Source organism: Helicoverpa armigera, chromosome 15 (genome assembly GCF_030705265.1).
Source record: "Helicoverpa armigera isolate CAAS_96S chromosome 15, ASM3070526v1, whole genome shotgun sequence".
Lineage (NCBI taxonomy): Eukaryota > Metazoa > Arthropoda > Insecta > Lepidoptera > Noctuidae > Helicoverpa > Helicoverpa armigera.
The window spans coordinates 3413284-3428062 of NC_087134.1; the positions used below are offsets into that span (position 1 = coordinate 3413284).

Consider the following 14779-nt stretch of genomic DNA (forward strand, 5'->3'; position numbering starts at 1 on the left):
CATGTATGCATGCCCAAGCATGCTAAGGCATGTAGTGCCTTCTTTGAAACTTGCTCATTTTTTAAAAATCAAACTACCGACCAATTAAGACCAATCTTTGACTGTTGTCTTAAGGAACCTTTTTAGTGTAATAATAACTAATTGATTTGGTCACGCCTACCGTACGCTACTTGACCTTCAAGAAGGCCCATAACCTATCTGCCTTCTAGCATCTCCGGAAGGATAATTAACTAACCTAAGTTTTTTTCTTTCCCTAGTGAACCCCGGCGGCTGGGCTCCAGCGGGCGTACTCCGCGCTGTCTACAAGCGCGAGTACCCCAAATTCCTCAAGCGTTTCACACAATACGTCGTCGACCAGTGCCGCGACAAGCCCATCGCCATCTAGCGGCAAAAACACACAACAGAGGAACTATAGTACCTCTAAACTGCACTAAACTAACACTTGGAGAAATCCAGGTGACCAAAACTACATCAGACATTTCGAACTCAGTTTAAACGTCGATTTTGTCTCACTTACATTTTGGTGAGACAAAAACTGAGAATTTCGTGTTGACGTGTAGTGCTATTATGTTAAGGCTTAAGTTCACCGACAACATAAATAACAGTTTTTCTTCGGGTTAGTGTAGGCTACATTTTCGTGCAATATATGGCTGTGATACTGTAGCCGGCAACATTGCAAGCAGTTGCAGGCACATTGCAAGACAAGGCTCAGCCATGAATTGCTTAGACGTCAATGTCTGAAAATATTCGTATAATGGCCAGGCAATTTTTTGCTCACATTGCAGCCATAAATTGCAGAAAAATGTAGCCCTTAAAACAACTGTTTGACTTTGAAAATTGAACGTAAAAATCGTAGTAAACAATTAAGAAAACTGACGGTTTATGTTTTTGGTAAACTTGGCCTAAATAGGTGTTATATAATTTTAAAGGTTTTATTCAGGGTGAATTTAGGATTCCCGTTTCATTCTACTCCGGTTATATTGTATTTCTTCGCGATCTCTTGAGCTCCGGTCGGATTTTCACTCGAAACTGCAGGACCATTTTCGATTGAAAATAGACTAGGACATCTAGTGGACAGTAAATCGATATTTGTTGCGAATTGAGAACTTTTTTATCGATTAAAATTTACTCGTATGTTCCGAATAAGGTTTACATCCGCCTTCTAAGCGCTAGAATCTGTTTGTTTCAAATCTTCTTCAACAAATTGATAATTCGATGTTAGTTTATGTATGATCAAATTTAATGTATTTCTAATTTCAATTGGTTGAATTTTGATACTTGACATGTTTTTTTTATAATAATTGTAATTCAAGCTTATTCTATAATAATTATATTTTAATGTTGATCATTGTATAGATTCTGCAAACAGACTTAATTGTAATTAAATATGTAAAAGATACACTGTAAAATTAAATGTATATCGTTGGGTGTTACAATATAATAAAATTTATACAATATAATTCTATAGCATGTAACGATTGATTGTAAAGAGTCTGTATATGTCTATGAAGCGGTATTGCCAGACGTAAATATTTCTAAAGCACTAGACTGTGAATATAATGATTTGATTGCAGCATACTGATTTATTTAGATTGTTTTTTTTTCGTACTTTGTAGTGGGTGTGTGGTTGGTATTGCCAGCAGCAGAATCTTGGAAATTAGTTTACACAAGAAAAATCAACTGATTCTGTTATTTGAATATATAAAAAATGTTTTAATTTGTTGCTGGCGGTACTTATCAAGCTTCTGTAAAAATATGAGAGAAATACTATTTCGACTGTATTGATAGTGTACACAAATAAATTAATAGGCTACGGGAAAAGTTTTGTAATTATACGACCAGTCTTCACGATTCATAGTCTTGGAGGCTCGGCCGTAAACTTGTGGAAAAATGCCTTTTGTAAATAAACTAAGTATTGTATGGTTCTTGATATTTATTCGACTATTTAAAAGAATACGAGTGGCATAAGAATCTCTGGATGGCAAAATTAATTTCAAGTCGCGTGCGTGTACCTGACTTTGTTATCACGCCGATTTCCACTCTATGGCTGAACAATTTTGTACTATTGATTGAAAATGTTGTTCAGTATGTCTTCGTCTAAAGAAAGATTAAATTAGTACTTATCTTTTATAGGAGTTCTTGAAATTGTTTGTAAAGAGGGTAATATTCAAGGTTCGGTGATAGTTGGATGTGTTCAGTTAGATAGGTTTGCGAAAGAAAACATGTACTTTAGCACTTTTTCGGCTGTGGGCTCGGGAAATGCAGACAGCCGATATCGAAACACGTAAAATCCAAAGTAATATTATAAATGCGAAAGTAACTCTGTCTGTCTGTCTGTCTGTCTGCCTGTCTGTCTTTTCTTCACGCCTAAACTACTGAACCGATTTGTGTGAAATTTGGTACAGACATAGTTTGAAACTTGAGAAAGGACATAGGATAGTTTTTATTACAAAAAAATAAATAAAAATAAAATTATTCCGGACATATAGCGCCATCTATTGGTCAAATCAAAAATCTGCTGGTAGTCACTATTCCACGCGAACGAAGTTGCGGGCAAAAGCTAGTAACTAGTAATAAATTATAAAAATCGTTCAGTAATTTGTACTTTTTGTGTGTTTCATGTCTCCATCTTATTCCCGAGTTCTCAACCCCAATCCATTTCATGTACAGGGTGGGACTAAGTAAATGTAGTTCTTAAAATACTTTCGATTTATCTAACTTCGGTTTTTGACCAAATATTGTCTAGACATGATTATGTGACAGAAAATTGATTTAAATTGTTGTTTTTTTTTGTATAAACTTTCGTGGAATTGACTATTTAATTGTGAAAATATCTTATTGGTCTACTTTTTGGAACCTAGGAGGAAATATAAAAGGGAAAAATAATAGGATTTCTAAATATTATTGTTATGAGTGACCTTTCCCTAAAATACTCAAGTTCCTCTTTATACTTTACTCCTTGGTCGAGTCAAAGCCATATCATGGGCTGTGGGACTATTATGTATGTTTGGTCAAAAATATTACTGTGCACATAAACGAATTACAATAGTTTTACATACGTCTTACTATCCTATTATTTTTTATTATTGTTACTTATATGAAGCAGACTTCCATTCCAGCTTTTTTTAAACTAATATATTAGTTTTAATAGATGATTACTTGAATGAATTTCAATTACACGGGGCTAAGAACGGTTAAAAGATCATTCAGTTCTGCCCGCCCAATGAATATTGTACAGAATTTCACGTTTATGTCTCAAAGTAATATATTATTTACTGTTAAGTAATGGTTTTACTGTTCACCTTTTTAGTATTATGTGAAAAGGTAACAGGTAAACATTACATACGTCAAATATAAAGTGAACGCGAGCGGAAGTGTAAAGAAATTGCATTTATAATACCGCAATGTTGCAATTGTATTAAGTTATATAAAGTATGTTATTTTTAATAATTATTGTTTATAATAAAATGTTTTACGGAAATCTTTGTTGTTTCACGCTTGCGACCACTATACCAACGAGGCAGTCAACATTTAGGTATTCGTCATACGAATAGAATGTAGGAAGTAGACGTGGTGTGTCACTACAAATATACCTTAGAAAATAAAACACTCGTGTTTCGTCACTTCTTTGCGAAGTGTTTTGAATCTTTATTCATTTACATTAACATTAATTAATTGGTACTTATACAAGTAATGCATAGCACACGTCTCCGCATATAAAATTCACAACAATGTAATTGTATCTATACTCCACATTTAAATATGGGGACCAGCCCCCGTTATCTTAATAGTTATAATTTCTCAAACATGACCAACTTACTTACATTAAACTCAATATAAATAGAAATCAGTTGGATTAGGTCTTGATTTGTCTACAGTAAAACGAACATTTACAAAGTTTAAACCTCTGAACTATCTGACCCTGGGAGCGGACGAAATCATTCCTACCGTACCACACTCCGAAATCAAGATGTAACAATCATTAAAAATCTAATTAAATTGAGCTAACTATAACAAATAAAATTAACTAATTTGATCATTAGAACTTGTTAGTAGGCGAACAAATTACGATTTGGTAGTTCCATATTAATGAAATAATATAATATGAGATTGTACACCGCGACCTAATCAATGCAGTACAACGATGGAGCAGCAAATTGAACTACGTAATAATATGTATAAAGTGTACGAATATTGAAGTAGGTATGTATAACATTAACATTAGACCGCTATGTATTGACATTGAGCACAAGGAAGCGTATTTCATGATCTCATTACAATGTATTACTATAGTTATATAGTACAACTCTTAAATACCAGCGTCACATAGACGAATACAATATTCCATAGTCGCTATTACATACATGTTAGACCTTATTCGAATACAATAAATTATTTTTTAAAGAAATATTCAAGTGTTCTAATATATCTATTAATAAATAACATTAACATTTATATTTATATAGTTAAGTATAAAATGTTATAAAATATTCCCCAGGAATGAAACGAAACGTTTAGGTAGAATTATTGTTCAACAGTAATTGTTTACAAATATCAAAATCATTCGAAAAATTTGGAATTTTGATATGGTCGAGGCCGAAAGTGTGCACTACAAAAAGTTTTTATTATAAAAATAGGAATTCTTTGAAAGCTCAAGTGTATAAATGGACCAATTGTTCAATAGTATAACAATATAAGAAGTAGAGAAATACTTTTCAAAGTTTGGTGCGATTCTTAAAGTGAGGGCGTTAGAGGGAATTCCAGATTCCTTCACAATGAAATTGCCTAATGCAAAAATTCTCAAGTTTGGTTAAAAACTCGAGCAACTTACGTCGTGCCCTCACTGTTAACGAATCATATTCTATGAGAAACCAAACGGTAATGCATGGTGATAAACATAGTGTCATGGGACGCAGTGAGAAATGATCATAACACCGCTTAATGAAACATGGCCAATCGTTAATATGGCACTTATATCACGGACATTGTAAAACATTATAATTACACATTATGTAACTAACATACCTTACCCGTGTATATGGCAACTTGAATACAACAATAATGGATTATGCCAATTGTCTAGTTTCCACAGACGACATATACAAATATTTGGTGAAGCATAACATATTATATTGTATGTCGTATTATTTATTATTTTATTTATTTGCTAATGACATTAATAGGGCGATACAAGCCTATGTATCCTGATATACTGATTTCAGGTTATCGATAAGGCCAATGTATATTTCAGCACAACACTAGTAAACATAGACTATCACACAAGTTAAAACATTTAAGTACACACAAAGCCAGACAAACTGTTGCCATCTGTGGACAGTTAGTGAAAAAATCCAATGATACATTTATGAATGTAGTAAATATTTTGCATTCAATATAGTTACCTAATAAATACAACTACTTAAAAAAGTAGATATCAACAGTTATAACTTAGTGATACCCACACTAACACGGATATATAAGTATAAAATAAGCGTATTATCGGACACATCCGTCGGGCTATTACCCGTGATCCGTTTCAGACTTATAACGTTGACATCCAAACCGGCACCCATGTGTTGCGTCACTACGCACACTGGGTTAAACATTGACTTTTTGGTCAAAAGTTTTTTTTTTTCAAAATTGTCGAGTTTTAATGATAATCGCTAGTAACATTATACGATAGGACATGATATATCCATTAATCATTCATGCCATACAGCGACGCAAGCATAGTCGAACACCATCCGCCTATGGTAGCCGTAACATCAATGCAGTGGCTCGCAGTATGCACTCACTCCTATAATAATGCACATAGGTGCTCTGTCTTAGCAATGTGAGGTCATCTAAGAGGGACTTTATATTTCTTCAGCACGCGGAGGTGTCTTTTTTTTAGATAGACTACAGTATGCAGCGCAAACTTCCACAGCTGTTGCTTTATCCGGTTTGTAGGTATAACAGTGTGACGTCATATAGTTCCTAGGTATAGTATGGTGCACCACACAGAACACACTCCTACGCGATATTTCTTTGCATATGCCAAGCGGAGATCTCCAATGTTCTCACGTAATCACGTAGTGTGTTGTCTGATGCAGTTCTACGCATCTTATAGTACTGTATAGTGGAGTGACCCCTATCAGTGTCGTTATGACGTCACGCTGACTCCAATATGTGTCAGTATGCTCACTCCTCAGCAGTGGTGGCGGCGTGCGCGTGGTGTCGCTGCGCGCGGCGCACGTCGGCGAGCGTGGTGACACCCGCCTCGTCCAGCTCGCGCCAACGAGCGTGGTTGGAGCGAGCGTGGTTCACTAGCTCGGGCATGTCGATGAACGCTGAAAGTTAAAGTGCTGTGGTTAAAATTGTGGATTTCAGGATATTAGGGAAGTATATTGTGCTGTTGCATGCCATGTCATTGTCCTGTCATAAAATAATCATAAGTATTATATAAAGATAAAATAAGTCTATAGCGCGGCCATTATTAATCGCCCCTCCGCGCCACTCTAAGACGCACGCCGGCTTGTTGCCACCGCTAACTGAAATCAAACAGCCAGTGTGTCCCTCACGGCGGTGCACGACGCACGCGCTCTTTTATCATACCGATGACCGCGGCGCCCACGTAACGCTCGCTACTGAATGAAGTAAGTATCCTCACCAGCCCAAGCCTCCATCATGTCGATGATGATGTAGTCGATGAAGCCGATCTGCGAGCGCGGGATGGAGCAGGTGGCGCGGTCGAACATCGGCATCACTACCGGCAGCTCCTTCGCCTTCTCTTCGTCTGTTTGTAGGAAGTATTCTTCTGCGATCCTGGAGTATGAAGAAAGGGAATTTTAGAATGGAACAAATATGAGATGTTATAAGGACTCTAGTGGTTGGTGGTGATCATAGAAACGTTCAGATATGTACAATTTATCTTCCACTGCAAGACGAAACAAAACTTATGTTCGTATTATTATTATATTATATTCTAAGATAAGTTTTGATTCAGACAAACTAATATGGATCAACTAGTTTAATTCCTTTCAAACGGCTTCGTCTATATCTAACCTCTTTTGTTTTTTTTTCTCATCACCATCAAAATATGTGTCCTATCCAGAATCACGATCTCCACATGTTATTGTCTTACCTATACTTCTATGAGTTTATATGATAGACTTACCTCCTAGCCCATTCAAACGCAAACTTCTGCGGTCGCGACGCGTTAGACACGTCTGCGCACTTGATCATCATCCTCTTCACTAGGATCACATTCTCCGGTAACGATAGTGCTGTTGTATCCAGCGCTAGTGGCTCTTGCTGAAATGTTAGAAAATAATGGTATTTATTTTTATAGATTCTGTTACGAAGACGGTGAAATATAGCCTGCCTAGCTTTTTAACTAACTGGCTTCTTGTTCAGCATTTGATCAGACGTCTAAACCCTACCAAGGGTTCTCATACTCATAGTACAACTGGTAGTCAGAGTTCTGACCATCGATAACAGTTAAAGATCCAGAAATTTCTAGGGCCCATTCAGTGGATGAATGCTGAAAAGCAACTTCTGAATCTCTGACGACTTGAAGTCAGTATGTATGTAAAGGAAATATGGACTTAGGAGATTTTTTATTTTAGGTCAACGTGTAAAGTCAAATCAAGATCATACTAACATCAGTATGCATATTATCCTCTTTACTGCCGCTGGACTTGGCGTAGAAGACGTTGACGAACTTGGCGAGATGTTCGAAGTGCTTCGTCATCTCGGTGGCGAGGATCATGTCGATCACGTTGTGGCGCACCTGCTTGTATGTGTCGCGTTCTAGGTTCTTGAAGATGTTGACTCGGTCGTCGTCTGGGGAAAAAAAGAAATGGAGGTTTGAGGAATTTGATTGATTCACTGATGTAGGTCTTAACTTAGAAGAGTTATGGCGAATAATTTGTATAGTGGCCAGTGAAGTTGGTATTAATAAATTATTTCTTCTACCTATATCCCTCCCATTGACCCAGAGGCTAGTGTAGACCATCGATTTCATCCGTGACCCTTGGAACTAATTCTCGCAACCAGATAAATAGGCCTTTAGCCTATTGCCTTTCTCCATAAATGGGCTATCTAACATTGAAATAATTTTTAGTCTCTGTCTAAATGGACGACAGTATACTAGGTACATACGTACTAACTGACACTGAACTGGATTATAACACTAATTATCATTAATATACTTTTACTTACTGAGAGTCAGCTTGAACGTCAAGGCAGCATGATGCGACTCCAACACGCTGACATCATTGTATAGCACGGCTAATGGGTGTCTCGCGTTGCACAGGAAGGCGGACGAAGTTCCCGGGTGATCTACGTCGTGTGCTGCGGCCGCTATCAGAGCTGCGGCAGCTTCTAGTGGCTCCAAGACTGTCTTTAGGCGATCCTTCTCCAGGAAGAATGCTACGGCCTGGAAGATATTGTAAGTTAATTTAAAATAAATTTTAGTTAAAATGTTCAGGGAGGCAAAAAGTTGTAAAGAAAAATTTGAATGCTCCAAAAATAGAACCTTGAGGTACTCCTTTGTTAAATTTCTAATAAATAACAAATAAACCATGTAAAATTAAATCTTATAAAATGCTTTGCCTAAGTCACGAGATGATAAAGTTCCAAAATGATTTACACCCTTTTATAAATATCTTGCTTGTTAACACAAAAAATACTTGATGGTTGTACTTATCGAAAGTTTATCCAAAAACTATCCCTTACATTATGGATTCCTTGAATTTAAACATACCTGAAGCACATCAGCAGCATGCGTCGAGTTATGGTACGTATTAACAGCATGATAATTAGTCTCCACGATCGTTAACCAATGCAGCAGAGTCCTTTCATCGCACTCAAGTGCTGAGCAGACGTCGAACCGCCCGCCCATGAGCGCTAGACCGAGGTGAGCGAGCGGCCGACCGCGCGTCAGGTCTTCTAGCTTGAAGATCTCGAAGTCCCAGCTTAGAGCTGTGTCTAGGAGTTCACGGAGCTGGCCTGTAGTCTGCAATGATATTTTTGTTGGTCAATTATAATGCTGTAAGTAGGTAAGAGTAATTATAGTCAAGTTGTCGGTGATAAATTGTTATTTAAAATATCAAAATGCTACATCATTTTGAAAGCTAAGGTGCCGCATAGAGGCACATGTAGCGGTCAAACTTACAACACTCCTCTTTTTGCGTCAGTGGTTAGTGAAAATAGGAACAAGAATCTGAGGAGTTGACGTAAGAAAACATGTAGGTAGATAAGGAAAAAAATACTTTCTAATTTTGAGTTAAAATAATTTTTGATTACAATTGAGTTTCGTACCTAATACCATTCTATTTATACCGTGACGTCAGAAAACATGATAAATAAATAAGTATCTCTCAAATCCAAAGACATCACTTTCCTGTTAGCTAAATATACGATCCCAGGAAAGTGCAATGATGAGTCGATAAATGGAAACTCCTTAAATGGATAATACTTAAAGCCAATTTTAGAAAGCTTCTGTCGATTCAATAAATTGGTTACAAGTAGCTCTTACTGATCGTGTAGCAAAGATTTATTTTAAAGTAACACGAAAAAGAAGTTAACCGTTTTAAATAATCAATTCAAAAACTCTGTAAATACGATAATACTTTATCTTTATTCAATTCTGATATTTAAGGTACTCACGAAAATAAATCGGATTACAGGTCTTATCCTTGCCTAAAACCTTTTTCCACTTGACTAAATTCAGAAGTCCTAAATCGCTTCCTAATTAGAAATTAGGATTTACTCAGTCAGAAGCGATACTTCTTCGGATTTAAGATTCAGACTAGAATTCTAACTTTCTGAATGTTATTTCACTTGTCTAAATAAATTACCTAATCATTAAGGACGTCTGAATTTAGACAAGTTGAATTAGGCTAAATAAGAATTATCCTTCTAAAGCTCAGTTTAAATCATCATCCTTCGAGCCTTCTTCCCAACTATGTCGTTGTCGGCTTCCAGTCTAATCGGATGTAGCTGAGTACCAGTGCTTTACAAGGAGCGACTGCCCTATCTGACCTGCTCAACCCAGTTACCCATTTTTCGTTTTAAAAAGAAGGTTAAAAGGTTTACCTTATGTTTGATATTCGTCCGGTTGGTCTGCGATCTGACGACTGTAGAATCGTTGCTGCTTCGTCGAGACGAGAGCGTGTTTGTCGGGCCTTGCTGGAATTTAATGAACAATTTGTTAAAATAAATGTATTATTGTGTGTTTCATATGGTTCTACAAGTTTCTAAACATGCTAGATCCAAAATTTTGAATTTGTTTTTGATTTACGGCGGGTTTCAACAACTTATTTATCTGTTCATTTGTTTTCGGGAGACATGAATTTGACATAACTGGTATGAGGCTTATGTCAAAATTCTATCTCTACAGCGAAAAATAATAGATAGATAGGTCATTTAAATCCGCAGTAAAGGATATGCCATGAATGTCATATCATAACCACTTTAAAATTTCATATTTTTGACGTAGTTAGGTAGTTATTAGAACCAATCATTTAGTTTGTTAGTAAATAGTCAATGACGAGTTATTATTTTATACTGCTACAGAATTACATGATATGCCAAGAAATGTAAATAGGTTATTAGAAAAGAGATAGTTTTCTAAACATAAATATAACAATAGTATGTATATTTGAAAAAGACTAAACAGATTTAAAGTAAAGACGAAAATCATGTTACTCAGGGTCCATTTTACCTAAAGATTGAATATATAGAACAAATAGAGTCATAAATATTTACATAAATAATCATAATTTATTTACAGAAGAGGTATTTTAAGCGATAAATAAAAGAAGCATAATTATATAGTGAAAATACAATTACATAAATAATGAAACGAGAACTCATATAGATTACGCTTAGTTCGCAAAAATGAACCCTGTGTATAATATATGTAGAAGATTTGAAGCATGAATCACAAAGATCTATGTACTATCTAACTAATGTATGTTTGAAGGTAGAACATAGACAGGCTTTAATTCTAAACCTCCTACCATAAAGAATAGGTTTGTGTTCACTTGCTCCCTCTTCCAACGCGAACAGGATCGTAAACAAATAAATACCAATGTTAGTACATATACAACATTACATGCATACAGTACTTTAAATATCCACTACCTACTCGGATATATCACAGCAAAAAATAAACGTTAACTTGTAAAGATTATAATATCATCTATATAAATTAAATACACATTATATTCATAAATTATCGTTATGTGGGAACACAACATCAATTTGATTATTCATTTAAATAATTATAGGTGTGCGGGGGGGTAGCATTACATATTTGGTGGGGTAGCAATTAAATATTGTATATTATATACGAAATATTTGGTAGATTTCAAGCTGGTAATAGTTATATGCCATGTCGAGAGTACTCACCGATAGTAAAGCTCCAATGAGGTCGGTAGCGATGGGGTCTTCGACCCTCATTTTGGGGTCGTCCCTCATCTGAGGAGAATACAGTTCTGATGTCCTGAGCATGTCGACTGCCCTCTCGATGCATGCCACGGTCGATGGAGGAGCTCCCTCAGTCGCCGCAGACAAGAGAGATATCACCTAAGAATGAAGCTAGGTTAGTGCACAATTATTTTATTTATACACTGTATAAAATTAATATATAAAAAAAAATATATATAAAATTAACAACGGATTAAACTTCATTGCGTTCTTTATGACTGTCACTGATGAATATAAAATTACAAAGTAAAAGGAGTTGATTCACAGCTTTTTATCAGACGATGCTTCGCTATTAGTATTTTATATCACTCAAAGGATGTATAATAAAAACTGAATCACTGTTTGCCCATTCGTTTGTGTTGCAACTTTTACGATATTACAAAGGGTTTTTTCAGTCTGAAAGGTAGGTCTAACAAGGACATAATGTACTGAAAAAGGTGAGATAAGATAAGCCAAAGAGGATTCCAGGTATTGTACAAAAAGTTTATATACTGAGACCACTACGTTTTCATTAGGACTATCAGTGGATATGAAAATTTATAACCCAAAACTTTATCAAGGTAGCCGAAAGTTGGTAATAATGTAGATACCTGAAGGCACTCGTATGAACAAAGGCTTTATTATTAATATATGGACATAAAAGGACTCATAATGAACTGTTATTTAATGAAGTATGTAATAAAACTTAGTGGCCCACCTGTGGCCCATAAAGATATAATTTCTCTGGCAGATGCTATATTATTATTTCATTACTTTCATGAATGAACCTAGCTATAATAAACCTGGTAATGTGTCATTTCTATTTTTGTAAATTAATTTAACTATAACTTAATTTCTACTCTTGGTAATTAGCTGTCCTTTAAGGATTTATCCGCATTCTGAGGAAACTTTTTCCCATTCCTGGATATAATATAAACTACTTCATCTGGGTATAATGCAGCTTCCCGAAAGGGGATGAATTTTCAAAATCGGCTCTGCATTTTTGGAGAATATAAACGATCAAATAAACAAGAAAAAAAATCCTCTTTAAAATATTAATAGAGGAGAATAATAGATTTTATGAAAAGTCATCTTACCTTAGTAATAGGAGCTTCAAGCGGCAAGCCTTGCAGCTTCGCGAGAGAAGTACGTCGCAGGCCATCGGAGGCGACCGAGCGCACATCCAGCGAGCCTCGTCTGATGGAGTGAAGGGAGCCGCGACCACGCTCGTTCTCAACCGCGTGTGTCGGCTCGCAAACGAACACTACGTGAGAAGTGCTCCTAGGAAATAAAAATAAAGGCCTTAAGTTCACTGATAATATTTAAGTTAGTCTTTCTTAAAACAACTGTCAACTTTAAAAATTGTATAAAATTCATAAGTCAACAGTTGTTTGAAGTTACTAATGTTGTACACGACTATTGGACATCGGAGCAGAACTGAAAGGAGAATTCGTGCTAAAGGTAACAAATTCTCAGTTGCTGAACTTGTTGATTTAAATTTTGAATAGGTGCTGAGTAATAGTATTTAAGTAGTCCGTACGTTAAATGATACTGTATATCTGGAATCTCTGTATCTTTTGAACTGATCATGACAGCTGTGGTTGTACGCTGAAGGATTGTGTTACCAATTTTACCACAAGAATGTGAAGTAAGCGCTAAGCCACTACTGGATATTATTGTTATGAAGGGCACAATATCCTATATTTATCAAGTATTTGTTATTGTATTTTTAGCTTAATCGCTACGTCACATTGAGGAAATAAATTAATATTACAGTTTGCAAATTAATTAAGTTAATTATAACTATTGGAGGAAACATCTGGATAAAACTGGATGAACGTTTTCACGTGGTTACATTGTGGCAAATTGAAAACAAGTAAAATCAAATAGCAAAACTAAAAAAAAAATTAGATAGGTAAACGTATTTGCACATGCCCACAGGTATTTTATTAGTAAGGCCTTATAGTCACGGATGAAGTGACAATTTATCTACTTACTATTACATTAGTTTTTGTTACCAATTTCACTCAAAAACTACGGACTGAATTTGGATAAAACTTGGCAGCATTAGCTTACATTATCAGAATAACATATAGGCTACTTTTTATCCATGTGCGGGATGTACATCGCTCGGAACGTGGGTGAAACCGTGGGTATAAACTAGTTCAATATAAATAAATCTCAAAACAAACTTGGTAAGTCCGATAGTAGCCCCTCGGCACGGCAACAGGATGGGGTCAGGAGCGGCACGGCGACGCAAGGTAACAGGCGCCTCCCAGTCTCGAGCACCCGTAGTAGCCAGGCGCAGGGCTTCGCCCCCGGCAGTCTCAGACAGGAGCTTCGGACCTTCGTCCACGCGCCAGCCGAGGACACGGCACCAGGATTTGTTAGCCAACTGTTTTGGAGATACAGGTATATGTAGAATTGACACACTATTTGTTGTTACTCCTAACTATGGTTTTATTTTGATTTTGTATATTAATTTTGTTGTTATAACGACACTTGTGTATCAATGCGAATGCGGTTTGTAACTGCGCGATTTGACGTGTATGGGCTTATGGTGCTGGATATCTGCGCAGTATGTGTGCGTTACTATGTAATAGTATGTTTGACGGATTAAAATAAACGTGTTTAGAGAGCGCAAAACTTTTTAATAATTTTTAACTGTATGTAATCTTCGAAGACTTTTGGATTTTTGTGTCAATTGAATTAACACTAAGCAACGTTTTCCGATCTTTTTTCACGTTCAACTAAGATCTCTGTTACTATCATCACGGAATTGAAAACAATGTAATTTTTTTGGGCTCTTTCATCTTACTGTAAATGGACATTGTCTTTGAAACTATAGGTTAATATTCATTGTCTTTGAATGACTGGCGACTCGGCCACTACTGAGCGCTCCAGAACTCACGCATACAATAACATGTGCATGTACTATTTACGTTCATTTACACACACAATGGCTCACACTCTTTTCTCATATAAAACATCAATACCTTTAATCTAACCAAAAAAGGTCTTGGTGGCCTAGTGGGTACTTACATTTATACTTGGGAAAAGGCTAAGGATTTTTTTAAGGAGCAAATTCAAGAACCACTTACAAGTATCCTCTGCTGATCATCAGTGATGGCCACAAGGTCTCTGCAGCGGTCAGCAGCGGCGGCGAGCGCGGCTACTGCAGCTATTTGTGACCGCACCGAAGCGCCCGCGGCTCTCGCTTGTAAGACCTCTGCGCACCACGCCGTGGCGCTTAGAGTTTCTACCATTACCTATTGAAAAAGAGATATAGAAGAGATATTAATATTAATGTGTTTCTTTAAATTAT

General features: G+C 36.2%; 2 protein-coding genes across 10 annotated transcripts in view; one reads left to right on the forward strand and one right to left on the reverse strand.

Annotated features, from left to right (window-relative positions):
* The window catches only part of LOC110371224 (ceramide transfer protein), a 44963-nt gene extending 41482 nt beyond the window's left edge, over positions 1 to 3481 (forward strand). Inside the window, exon 12 of the mRNA XM_064037979.1 lies at positions 258 to 3481. Coding sequence (XP_063894049.1) covers positions 258 to 385 — 128 coding nt within the window. The 3' untranslated portion in view covers positions 386 to 3481. The remainder of the gene's footprint in view (positions 1 to 257) is intronic.
* A 134-nt stretch (positions 3482 to 3615) lies between these two features.
* The window catches only part of Pde8 (Phosphodiesterase 8), a 218165-nt gene continuing 207001 nt past the window's right edge, over positions 3616 to 14779 (reverse strand). For 7 of the 9 annotated variants that reach the window (XM_049845226.2, XM_049845231.2, XM_049845230.2 and 4 more), the window contains 12 exons: positions 14556 to 14723; positions 13647 to 13849; positions 12552 to 12735; positions 11398 to 11574; positions 11007 to 11039; positions 10081 to 10173; positions 8747 to 8998; positions 8203 to 8419; positions 7643 to 7824; positions 7157 to 7293; positions 6650 to 6804; positions 3616 to 6329 (listed from right to left, as the gene is read on the reverse strand). In XM_049845226.2, the coding sequence (XP_049701183.2) occupies positions 6181 to 6329; positions 6650 to 6804; positions 7157 to 7293; positions 7643 to 7824; positions 8203 to 8419; positions 8747 to 8998; positions 10081 to 10173; positions 11007 to 11039; positions 11398 to 11574; positions 12552 to 12735; positions 13647 to 13849; positions 14556 to 14723 (1950 nt within the window). In that variant the 3' untranslated portion in view covers positions 3616 to 6180. The remainder of the gene's footprint in view (positions 6330 to 6649; positions 6805 to 7156; positions 7294 to 7642; positions 7825 to 8202; positions 8420 to 8746; positions 8999 to 10080; positions 10174 to 11006; positions 11040 to 11397; positions 11575 to 12551; positions 12736 to 13646; positions 13850 to 14555; positions 14724 to 14779) is intronic. The other 2 variants (XM_049845227.2, XM_049845225.2) reach the window with 1 other exon arrangement.